The following is a 13710-nucleotide window of genomic DNA, read 5'->3' as shown; positions in this document are numbered from 1 at the left end:
TGTTGTGAGGCTCCCCTTCAGGAGTAAACATCTCCAGCAGAATAACTACAGACAATCATGTAATCAGCTCTGCTCCATTCTACAAGATGTTAAAGATGTACATTTCAGGTAAAAAGTAAGTTGGCAGTGCTTTTGCACAGGGTTAAGAGCAAGAGTGTATAATGTGTCCATCTGCAACTGCAGACTAAATATAAATATAGTATGTAAGAAGGCAAGTCATAGACCTTAAGAACTGCTTCCACAGTGTGGTCTCAGAGCTGCGTCTTTTCCCTGACTTGATTTGTTTTGTAGACACATGACTGTCAGACCTATTCTATAGATAGGTATGTTTCTTTAAGGATAACTCTGTTTGATTTCTAGTCGTATTTTCCATAAATGTGGCTTTATGGGTTGTTTTAACTTTGCACCTGCCCCTCCGTCGTAGAGATTCAGGGGAAGGAGGACTTGTGCAATACAAGGTATACTTTAAACAAGGTATTTAACTCCAAGATGTCACATTCTTTTTTTGATATTCTCTACCTGAGGCTAATTATCCAACACGACTTTTCCAATGGTGAGTTTTTCCCTTAGCTACTATTGTAATATAGCGTGTCCAGGAAAATATATAACCTGATGTTAGTTTATTATATTATGTTCATTACTGGTGGGTCTCACATATTGTGACACACATGTCTTCTTCTAACAGCATGAAGAGTTGACTGGTCCAAGAGGATTCTGTCTTTTCTTCCAGTGGATGTGAAGGAGGTGGAAAAAACATGATGTGGCCTGTGGATGCAACAGTGATGCATCCACAGTCAGTTACAGGTTTCTTCGTCTGGCTGATTTCTCTGGTGGCTTTTGTGACGATGTAATATTTTATTATTTTCTATTATTGACTGCTGATCTATAAGCCAAATTGCTCCTTGGGACATTAACGTTTTACTGTGTTATGATGACGAAAGTGTTGCTGCTAGCCTGTCCAGCCCATCAAGTGATTGCATACTTCTCTGGACCCCAAACACCACGTGCCCCCAGATGACCTTTGTTAATAAATAGCCCACACATGGGGGCCTTAAGAAATAACGTTACCTACTTCCCTAATCAAGGGGCAGTTCTTGTTTCCAATGCAGCATTTTGTTATGCTTGCCTTAACTTTAGGCAATTAAATGTACTTTTATAATGTGTGTCTTGGTGGAGAAAAGATGTTCCAATTAAGAAGATGTTAAGGTTTTGTGTCAGGTAAACAATTTCATTATTTATGCTTTGCCTCTTTTAGTTATTAATGAAAAAACTAATTGTGCCAAATAAATAATTACTGTAAGTGTAATTGCACCTTTGTCTTTCTGCAGTGGTACCGACATGCAAAAATGTATTACATGAATTGGATAGTATACTGGGAACAAAGACCACACCTCAAACACATCCCATTTCCACACAACATTATTGAAACACACCTGGTCCGTCACATCCCTAAACCCTTTTTCCTTTCTTTCTCCTATTTATCTCTCTTTTTTGTTTGAATACAGGAAACACAGTGGGCACTATCAAAATTGAGTACACTCCCTCGGTTCCCTTCCATCTTCTCTCCTCCATCCATCCGTCTATGACCCTGATTCCTCCCTACATCCCTCGACCTTCATCCCTCCTTCCCTCATCCATTCCTTCTACATCATCTTTGCGCTCCTCTATCTTCAATATGTGTTAAACTATTCTAAACCATACACTGTATATAAGAAGTGGACATAGAGTTTGACATTTAGACCACATTGTTTTTTTGGGAACCAGAAGTGACAAGAGAGGCTTCAACTAAGTACAACCAAACGCTGAACAGGATTTTTAAGCGACCAAAATGTTACAGTTAACTTTTATAAAGAGAGAGATAGAGCACACTGCGAAAGGGTTAAAGTTCTAAGACGAAAACACTGAGAGTACCTGAACCGGACAACACCGCAGTAGCGACCTGTCAGTCACACGGCAGCCATGCCTTAAAGCATATCCTGCTTCATCCTCTATTTTAGTCTAAATGGGACCATGATTTACCAAATGAACATCCTGCTCTGTTGAAGAAGACTTGTTTGTTTCTGAACCATTTCCTGTCTTTCCTCTAACTGCCATTAATACCCACACACTGACCTCAGAAGTCCAGGTCTGAGTTGGTGCGGGTGAGATATTCCTGTGATTTATGATAATGATAATAATAGTTGTAGCACTTAAGGTGAAGCAGAGTTTACAAGCTGCATTATAGGAAGATGTAAAAAAGGGTCCATTACACAGCTCACCTCAAAGCAACTAATAAAATAATAAACGCACAGGTTCTTGTTTGAAAACCTCAAGAGAGCAAGTATAATGAAAAGACTAGATATCATATTAAATAAACAAGGTTAGGAAACAGTACCGCAACAGTTAACGATCCGAAAACCTGCAGAGTTGTACACAAACACAGATTCACACACACACACACACACACACACACACACACACACACACACACACACACACACAAACACACACACACACACACACACACACACACACACACACACACACACACACACACAAACACACACACACACACACAGGGCTCATGATGATTATCACAGAGAAATAAATCACCCAATCATAAAAAGAATACACAAGCTGTGCATGAATGGGAGTAAAATAGCTTCGACATGATGCGCTTTTTCTCTTTTGTCGTAGCCCTCGATTTGTCATGTTGGCCATGGTATCATCCATCATTGAATTGCTCTACTTTACACTGAGGTAGACAGATTATGACAGATGTATTAAGCAATTGTATCGCATCAGAAAGACAACATAATTCCGGTGTGGATTTGTAGATGGCTCGCATCTGTCAGTTTTAGGAGTTGTTGCATGTAATTCACTAAAAGGCCAAATGGGCATTGTGTTCTCTAAACAGTGGTCCCCAACCACCGGTCCCGGTCCGCGGGTCATTTGGTACCGGACTGCACAGAAAGATTGAATAAAAAAATATTTTATTTTGAAAGCTTTTATTTTGAACAAGCACCAGATACATCTGTCTGTGCGTCTGTGTCTCTTGACACATGTCAAGACGCTCGTTTGTCACGTGATACTTTACTTAAAAAAAAATAAGCCCACAAGCAACGATGAGTGGAAAACAAACGTCTTTAAAGAGCTTTTTTGGAAGACCCAATGAGGAGACATTTAAAAGACAACATCAGGAGTCCACCTGTAGCGATAAACACCTCAATACGTGTTTATCGCTACATGCCCCGCTCTGCATAATATACAGGCTCGCAAATGAGGCAACGAAGCTTTCATAACGCCAGCACCCGGCATTAAAAGACTAGTGCATGGAGTTGTTTTAAAGAAAAAAACATGAACAAGAAGGACATAAACAATTACTGATGGCCACCACATTAACACATGCGAGTGACTTAGTGACTAACCGTATTGCTAAGGCGAAGAAACCTTTTACTATTGGTGAAGAATTGATACCCCTATATTGGACCAGCTCGTTGCAGAGATAATGCAGCGTAATGGTGAGTTTTTTATGCACTTTATATTTGTTTTTATGCCAGCCGTATCGTTTTATTTCGTCATATTTATTCCCCCCCGGTCCGCGAACATATTGTCTTACATGAAACCGGTCCGTGGCATAAAAAAGGTTGGGGACCGCTGCTCTAAAAGGCTACTTCCATTTAAATATTATATTATTAATATTAAACTAAGTATGCTGTTACAACGTGACAGCTATGAAAGTCATTTCACAGTCATGAGAACAGGATCTTAAGAGAAGGCATTGTGCTTTAATAAGTATTATCAACATGAAATGAAAAGTGGTATTCTTTTGTTTTCATATAATCACTATGGTTATCCATAGCTGTTCTTATAATAGAGAGCTTGCTCAAAGACTAAGTCAAACATCATTCAAATATTATAACATTTCTCTACGGTACATTTGTCTCAGTGTGTCGCAGTCTCAGTTCTCAATTCATCACAGATGTCTTACTGCGAGGGATATTCCCATTGTGGATTTAGCTTCTCTCCCTCTATTCTCTCCGTAATTACAAAAAGACTTAAATATACCCGTGCATTAATCATTTTCTGTCAGCCATGCACCCGTACTGTACGGTGAAGTGAAGTGTGTTATGCCGTAGGTCCCAAATGCAGCAGAGAATCCACAGGAAGTGGAAATGTGATCCCGTTTCTCAGTTCAAGGTTGAATCTTAGACTGTCACACACTGGCCACATACAACTAGTGACTCAATGCAGTTAACAAACAGCGTTGGTAATTTACCCCTAAGTTCCATAAAAAAAGCATAGTTGCATTAACTTTCTGTATGGGTTTATCACGTGGCTGTGTGGGACTAATCTCTGGTTTGTAAGGAGAACACTTGGATATGCAGCACTGCAGGACCTCCTCTCTATTTCCTCTTCAATAAGTCCCCAGTGTATCCCCCTACCCTTGGCCCTACCATCACTGCTCCTCTCACTCTCTTCAGAGACCTCTGTCTCATTCATAATTAATGGGCAATACATAAAAAGTTGAAGGAAAGCTCCCCCAGAGAGCGAGCTGAAAACAGGCTTTAAGAGTTGCATTTTGAAACAGAAAGGTAATGTGAGAAAGGTATAAAAAAGAGAATTAGAGTGTGGTGCTGCATGGGCTGGGTTCTGATTAGATCAGCTCCCGCTTCAAGAGAAGCCGGAAAGGTAATCAGAATGGAGGCAAGGAGGTCAACCCACCTAATTCACTGTGAACAGAGTGGGACTGGTCCCCCCAGTCCTCTCACACCAAAGTAAATGCTCACAAGAGGATGATGTACAATACTGTTTAAGTGCTGGTTCTGTTCAGAGAGGAACGAGGAACGGCCTTGTTTGTCGAAATGATTTTCTTGCTTGGTGTCTGTTGGTTTCGGAGGTGGAGAGCAGTCAATGGTTACTGATTTCTTTCAATGTCCAACCGGTTTGTATACTGCTGATGTGCAACCGAACATTTTAATCAACAGGATTAGGAAATGTGAATTAATGTGTCTGACAAATCGCAAAATGTTGATGCTGAACATTTCTGTAACATGTTCAGTGACAACGTATTTCATGTTTTTCTAAATGTTTTGCTTTTGCAATAAAATATCTGCCATTAAAGAACCCATTGCAAAGCCTACAGCCAACGACCAACCAGCACGTACGTTCTGCGCCTGCAGGAAATAAGCGTTTGCCGACCACTTCGCTTCATTACAGATGGTCATGTTTCTGGAAAATCACTATTTTCTATTATAATAAATAAAAGTCCAGTGCTTAACGTCCACCAGCCAAGTTCCAGGAAAACTGACAGTTCTGGGAATCCATCAAAGAAAGAAGACAAGCACTAGGTTATTGCATCTCACTAATATGCCTCCTCTGTATGGGAAGAAAACACATCAGCTGATGTGGTCACTGCTAATGAAAGCGTCAGACACAAATACCGCCGTCTGGCATCGTTGGAAGTGGAGGTGGAGATTTATTTAATGATTGTGAGCAGCTGTCAAGTTGGCTGGCTCAAGTGTAACACATCAGACGTGTGTGTGTGTGTGTGTGTGTGTGTGTGTGTGTGTGTGTGTGTGTGTGTGTGCGTGTGTGAGTGTGTGTGTGTGTGTGTGTGTGTGTGCGTGTGTGAGTGTAAATAGCATTTCATCAACTAAGAACTGAAATGCTGAGAATAAAAATAAAAACAGAAGCTGTGAAAGTTGCACAACATAGAAATAAACATGCAGACTCTCTCTGGGAATAGATGAAAAGATGAGTGAGGATTGAAGGAGAATTGAAGGAGAGATACTCTCCGCTCTTTTATTTCCTGTATAGCGGTTTGAAGGAAAGTAAAGACAAGAAATCTCCGTGGCCTGCACGCTGATGGACAGATTGTGACATTAGGAGGTCAAGTTTGCACTGACACTGACCGCTCTCTGACCAAGGCCCCGTGCTCTTCCCCTCCTCATGCACAAGCTCCTGGCTGCACGGCAGGGAATTATTCCATTGTGTGGATCAAAGAAGAATCCATCATCACACCGTAAAGAAATACACATGCAGCGTGTGCATGAGAGCAGAATAGCAACGAGGAGTAGATGAGACAGATTTAAAGGAATTTCTGAGTAGAGTTGTGGTGTCCTGTCACTGTAGTGGAACATCATACACGTCGTCAGGGAAATAAGTTAGTGAACCTGCGTTTTGTGTTGCTTTCTGAATACAAATTTAGACTTTATTTGTTGTCTAAAAATAATCATGTGTGAGTGTATTAATATACCTCCATCAAAAGAAGCAAAAATAGAGAGGCTACGAGAAACTATGATAAGAACAGATTTTGAAGTAAAAAAATAAAATCATTGTTACGTAACATCAGACGTATTATCCGCGGGCCACAGATTATAAAGGAGTCAGAGGGATTAGTACACTTGGCACTCATGTGGGCATGGCTTATTGTAGGGATGGAGCTGTTCTGGAAGTAGGCTATATCTTCAGCAGATTTGATGTAATAGTATGGTGGGTAAGGCACATTTACATTTTTCTTAAAGGGAAGACATTTCTTTTTTTGAATACCACGGTATGTTCAAGGACACAAGGACACATAACAATAATAATAATAATAATAATAATAATAATAATAATAATAATAATAATAATAATAATAATAATAATAATAATAATAAATTGTATTTATAAAGCACCTTTCAAAGCTAAAAGCAATCTCAAGGCGCTGGAAGTCTGCCTGCTAAAAACATGACGTATAGCATCACGTGACTCCTCCATGAAACAGAGTGTGCAGGTGATGATCTGCTACAAGCTAACTATGAACGTTAGCGCACATATGCTTACATAGCACAGACTACTGACAGGTGAGACTGGTGGTCGAGGCCGAGACAAGTACAAGAAACACCCTCAAGTTTTCATTTGCTCTCAGAACTGTTGCTTCTCTGGGAGCTGGTCTCTGCTTCCCATTTCATTTGACAAAATATTGAGACAGAATCGGACAAAGTCGAGTACAAAATGTTATGGACTCAGTATACCAAGGTTGGGACCTAAAAGGGTGACTAGGCAGGGAGGATAAAAGTGTGTTATTGTGTCAAATAGACAGTAGTCAGCTTTTTGTAGGCAATCAGAACAAGCTAGTAGGCGAATGTCCGAAAAAGCCGGCAGGAAACAGGAAAAAACACGACGGGCTAGGAAGACTTAACAGATGACCCTGCAAAGAGTAGGTGGCCTTTTCACAGTAGAAATGTTGATATGTCACAGTTGGAAAAGCACAGGTGTAAATAATAAAAAAATAAAAATAAATAAAAGATGGCTGAATTCCATTTAGCTGCTTCAGTTTCAGGGTGTTGGTTGTGCATGCTGGCTCACTGTCACTGCCATGACTTGACACTTGACCAGAGTCCTCGTTAGTGTAATTACTAACACTTGTGCTTTTCCTAGTATCGGTGTGTTTCCATCCACCTGTTCTCATGTGCAATCTCACATTTAAAAGACAGTGTATCAATATTTTTTTTCTCATGAAGGTCTAGCTTAGAAATGTTACAAATAAATGTATTTAGCCAAGTTAGACAGTGTGCGGGAGTTTTGTTTATAACTTTAGATCAACTCGTTCGTCTCCTACACACCTGTGTCATGAAACAGACGTGAGACGCGTTCTTCTGGTCTGTATCGATAGAAGCAGAATGAGACAAAGTGCAATGGAAACAGACTTACTGAATAAATCATGATGTACATGAAGCATGTGACTTAAACGCCCACTGAAGCTTCCGCTCCACCGGAGAGGCTACAGATAACGGCAAACGAAGACATCAGATGTGTGAGGGGCGATGAGGAGGGACATTAATATATAAAACAAACTGAAATAACATATTTCCATCACATTGCGGTTTGACTGCCGGTTCACACTACTCATTATATTTGTATAATGTGGATTGAAACGCGCATTAATTCATGTTCACAGTCTAAACTGTCTGCTGTGAGAAAGGCCTATGAGCAAAATATACAGGCTGTCACTCAAAATGTACAATTATACTCTAATTTATACTGTGTCCAAATTCTGAAAATGTCATGTTCCGTACAGTGCCCTCCAAAAACATCCCACAGCGGAAGAACAAGACACAACCATGAATACTAGGAGACCAACTTTTCCGCAGCACACATTTTGGCATGTTATTGCAGGAAAAACACAGGTGTCATTCATAACATTAATATCGACTGCATTCCATTTAGCTGAAGGTTTCAGGGTCCTGGTGCTATACAAGCCGGCTCACTGCCAAGGCTGTCCGAGACACAACATAGAACTGAGCCCTTGTTAAAGACGTGTACGTGCATGCGTAGAAAACAATTATATCTTTCTATACTGAAAGTATATCGTTGGTATACTAATGTGTTAAAGGTATATTTCCACACACACAGTATGAGCTTTTTTAAGGCGATACTGAAGTACAACTTCAGAGGTTTCAATTCAATTCAACACAACTTTACTTTCTGAATCGATGAAGAGTTTTGTTTTTGTTTTGCCTTTTCTGTTCACTTGGGAGTATGGGGGAGGGGAGGGACAGGCATATGATGATATTCAGTGTACTGTTATGATTCTATACACACCCACTAGTGCTTCTGAAAAAGAAAAAAAAAAAGGATGAAAAAAGGAAAGAAAGAAATACTAAACTTGTTCTGCAGGTGTGTGTGGGGATCAGGTGACTGCAGCTGGTGGTGACTCACTGAAGCCTGCTGCTGGTTGGATGGAGAGCGGCAGGTAAGTGAGTGATTGGCAGACATCACAACAGGGGAAAGATGAAAAAATGAAATAAAAGTTACGTGTACTGACCAAAACACATTGTGTGTAACATTGAGGTCTAATAATGATATGATAATAGTGATTGCATTTTCCTCAATAAAACAATTGCAACCTGCATTGTCTCTACGTCGACCTTTGCAGCTTTTCATCTTCACTGCAAATTCAGTGTGCATCCTAAAATGTTTTTTCTTACATTTTTTGTTTGATACAATTCTGTGGCTAAACGCACAGCATGGAACACTTCCAGCTCACACCATCTTGTTCTGCCTGCTGCAGACTTCCTGGTGACATTTCGGTGTTCGACTGTTGGACAGTGACACATTTCCAATCACCTTCATGCATCAAAAGGTTTCGTCTCCCACTCTCTAAAACGGGATACATACTTTCAAGAGAAGCCAAGCAGTGGCCTTCAAAGTGCTCTGTGATAAGCTAACAGAAGAGGAGGCCTTTACTTATTGATGTAGAGATTCAGCAGGAGGGCAGCGTGATGGAACTCTGACTGCACGCGGTTGGATAGTTTACAGCTGACAGCCACCGTAACATCTCGATGTAACGGAACAAGGTCCATCACACATTTCTATTTCCTTCTGTTTCAAGATAATTATCTGAAAATGTTGCTGCAGTCAAATGTAGCTTGCAGGTAATTTCAGTTTGACAGTGTTTTGGGCTGGCTGACTGCACACAATATTAACATTGATGCTTTGATTACACCATTGACGACAAACCGTGTCGTGAAAATGCATTTGCAAAGTTGTTGTTTTGTTTTTCACAAAACAGCACGAGACTGCCTTAAGTTTTAAGGTGCAGTACCAAAACATTTCCTATAAATGTCAAGTGCAGGGACTTCTCAACTGAGTGGGACAACACCCAGGACATTGCTTGTGACCTCTGAAGATGAAGCACTGGTCATAGCATTAGTCATTCTTAAAGGGGCTTTTCTTCTAAAACTGCACACAATGTGGAAAAAGCAAACGGTGCACATTGATAACTAAACTGCCAGATGTGTAGAGGTAATACAGTTTGATGCAGCTGATGGTTCAGCGTGGTCTCCTAAAAATGATGTTCCCATACAGCAGGGCGGGGGTTGTGTTCATGTTTAAACAACATGTGTTTATTGTGCTGACAAACAAACAAACAAACAAACAGACAAATCAATATGAAGCTGTGTTTTTCTTCTTCATTGTTCATACAGAATGTCTGAGAGTGAAGGAGCTGTGTTGTTCACCATCGGTGGTTGAACTCAAAGATTATATGGTTGCCTTTAATGATTTCATTTATATACAAGGACTGTAGATATGTTGCCAACGTTAAATAACTGAAGGGAAAATATCTTAAGACAGTAAAATTGCTGCTGTGTTTCTTTCCTTGAGTTTCAAATATGACCATGTATGGATTATTTAGCTGCATTGAATGATTTCTGGGGCATTTTGGAGGAAGTTTAATAATAAAAAGATTTCACATTTTTCTATTATTCCTCTATTAGTCAATGTCCTCTATTTTCCACCCTCTTATCCCTTGCATCGCTTCTGCAATCCCACGCTCTCAGGATTCCTCTCATTCACAGATTCTTATTCTTATTATTTGAGGCATTCTCATCATATCTGACAAAAAATCTTATTTTTGGCCTGATTTCCTGAGCCGATTGGATGTTAGTTTGTGCTCAGACCCACTAGTGTTACTGTTGGCATCACCAGCATGACTTTCAGGATGTTCGGAGAGGTTCCACTGAGAGACTTCCGTCTTCCCCCTGCTGTGTCCGGGCTCGGAAGGATCCATCTTACCTCCCCCCCATGTCCGTGGACTTACATTTAATGAAGACGCTTCACATTGAGTCTAATCACCAATACCTTTATTCTTTGCCACCACAAGATATAATGTTGCACACTAGATTTGTTTTACCTTATGGAAATACACACAGTCAAAATGGACAAAAATACAAAAATAACATCCAAATTGAAAAATAACTGTGAAACATGGGATGGGATTTTGTACCTAAATTAAAGGAAAACCGTTCACGTTGTTATGATATCATCACATCAGTTGTATAAGTTGTAATTATTTGTTTTGTCAAATTGAGTTTTTCTAACAAAAACTCAAATAGTTCCAGCTTTGTATGTAGTCATTATTAATTAAATGTCTCTCTGTTAGGATTCCTTGAACATCTTCTGATGGAGAAAGTAAGTAAAGTAAAACAAAATGACATAGTCTAAGTGATGTGACTTTAACATGCTTCATACAGTTAACTTGCCTAATAAATTCACCCCATTCAAAAAGCACTTTTCTCACAATAACTATTTTTTATCACGATACAAGTTGAGTGTGATTAAAAACAAATGGAACAGATGCCAGTTTGAGAAATGTGTGTATGTACAGTAGCTTTATAAACATGACGCGTTTACATGCAGCAATCTGTTGTTCAGGTGTATGTGTATGGTGTATGGTGTCATACGATATGTCCACGTGGAATAATAGCTTGTACTTTAGTAAGAAAAACAAGCGTAATTACTGTGGCAGCAACTGTCCCGCGTGTCCAGTCGTGATTTCGGATGTATGGAAAAAAAAACATATTTTCTGGATGGATTATATTTACTGTGCTGCAGCCACATTGTTGACAGCCTGTCATGTTACATCGGGGTTAGTGAGGGCTAACAGTCGGTTGAATGCAGAGCCCGAATGCACTCACAGCTGGTGCAACCAACAGAGCCAGTCCACGCGCAAGGCATCATTGGCTGAGAAGCCATGCGTGTCACAGAGAAGACGAACGAACCAGTGAACAGCTGTGAAGGAACCAGTAAACTACTTTCAGTGGATCCCTTGTCTCGGACAGTTTGGTCTCTGTGATCACTCTGAGCAGTTTATCGATCCGCGGACTGATACGCTGTTTCTTTCACGACTGGAGCTGTCCGTGGTGCCGAAACATGAACCAAAGCGCAGGAGCCGCGCAGCACAGTCGGCGCTACTCAAGTGAAGAAAAGGTAAGAAGAGAGCTGCTTGTCGCTGGCAATGCACACTGTGTCTCATTTATTTCCCCATATTACAAGATGCAAGACTGGGGCTGTTTGCTTGACTTCGTGAATGTGACTCTCTCAGTGGGAGAATAAAGTTGGCAGTCGCTTGGATAAGTTGCTAGGAACAAAACTAAACCACGTGGAGGAAGTTGTGAGTTATTTACATGATATAAACACTGTGGGTGTGACACTGATGGACAGAGTGTGAACATTTCATCTGTTGTTGTGTTCCTTTAGCAGCACGACGTTAGGTCAATGAATTAACCGGCAGGCAGGACAGACGGGATTCCCGTTGGAGGACATCCAATTGATTTTAAAATATATGATATTTTGAATACTGGAAGGGTAAATAGTAAGATTTAATATCAAATAAAAAAATTAAAAGTGAAAAGGATTGTTGAATCTACGTTGTTTTTCAATGTTGAAAAGACATTTACAAAGCAGGGTTTAACAACACAACTAAAAGTGTAGATGCATTGGGGGAGGTTGTAATTCCCATTAGGCCTCCACACCAGAAAACAATTGCTGGATGACTGAAAAAGACAAATATCTATTATTTATGAAGAGCAAGTGTGGCCTCTGTGATGATATATTGTCCACTACATCACATGGGTTTGATGGTCATCTCGGACTCAGCTGTTTGTCAGACTTAACATTCATCCGCCTGTCCATCAGCCTGAGTTGTCAGCATGAACTCTACCTACCCTCAGCTCAGTGATAGCAACACACCTGTTAGTATGAGCTAGGATAGATCAGATAGTATGATATAATGTAATATAAGTTAAGAACTTTATTCATCCTGCAAGAAATTATTTAGGAACCCACAATGCTCAGTATACATTGTACAAATGTGTATATACTTAGTATATATTCAATAATATATACATATTACAAATAATTACTAAACAGTGGAGGCACATAGAGACAATGTAGTGTAAGATATGATGAAATACTTTCTATACCGCTAATCAGATTTAATACAAGGCAGTGGCAAACGCAAAAGTTAAGCCTTGATATGAAAGACTGGGAGGGGGAGCAGACCTCAAGTCTTCAAGTTTTTTGGCCACACAGGAAGCCAGGTCTAAGATCTGAGAACTCAACCGAAACATCTATTTCATATTGCTGTGAAAACATCTCCTTCAAACAACTGTATTTGTTCAAAATACTACATTTCACAAGATTGCATTTGAACACATCATGATAACATTATAATCGTGGACCATATAAGAAGTGGACGTCGTGACGTCACCCAAACTCCTTAAAACAATGTTTACTGAGGAAATGCATCAAGTGAGAAGTAGGGTCATGCTTCTATGCGTCCCTTCGGCATGTGAGTTTACTGAAATATAGAATCACAAAGTCAATCTTGTTGGTTCCTTATCGACGATCGGCAACTAGAAAGCATTAATGAAGATCTCCCGATCACATATTTTTACTGCATATCGATCGGGGCATCTCATAGTTTGAGGTTAATGATAATAGTGCATGATAATAATCTTCCGCACTGTCTAGAAACAGTGTCCAGGACTCCAGCAGTGACATGTTAGCATGGGTATGACCTAATACTGTGTTTTTACATGTTTACATTTAGCATGTTTAGCTAGGGCAACATTTTACCATGTAGTTAAGTGATGTTCCTCCAGCTGAGACGTCTTGGAGTTTGTTTAGCTTTAGAGGTGTCCTGTCATGACACAATATGCTGAACAAGAGGGAAAGTTGACCTGTTTGTGGATCAATGTCATCAGCCCCCTCAATGTGCTCTTAATAGAGTGGTAATATAGCTGAGCATGCTGGGAAGTCACTGTACATGTGTTGTACTGACAGACTAATGGACAAGTGGACAGACCGACTGACATTGCTATTTCTAGCGCCAAACTAATAGTGTGAAATGAAAGCTTCTCTCTGAGGAACAAAAAATAATTTCAATCACCATGACTATAT

At 40.1% G+C, this 13710-nt stretch overlaps 1 protein-coding gene across 1 annotated transcript in view; it reads left to right on the top strand.

Annotated features, from left to right (window-relative positions):
* Positions 1-11611: 11611 nt before the first annotated feature.
* Positions 11612-13710, top strand: part of LOC115026713 (inactive dipeptidyl peptidase 10) — a 104713-nt gene continuing 102614 nt past the window's right edge. Inside the window, exon 1 of the mRNA XM_029459641.1 lies at positions 11612-11736. Coding sequence (XP_029315501.1) covers positions 11680-11736 — 57 coding nt within the window. The 5' untranslated portion in view covers positions 11612-11679. The remainder of the gene's footprint in view (positions 11737-13710) is intronic.

The sequence above is a fragment of the Cottoperca gobio genome, chromosome 21 (assembly GCF_900634415.1).
Source record: "Cottoperca gobio chromosome 21, fCotGob3.1, whole genome shotgun sequence".
Classification (NCBI taxonomy): Eukaryota; Metazoa; Chordata; class Actinopteri; order Perciformes; family Bovichtidae; genus Cottoperca; species Cottoperca gobio.
Note: the sequence above shows the minus strand (reverse complement) of the source record. Positions and strands in the feature narration are given on the sequence as shown.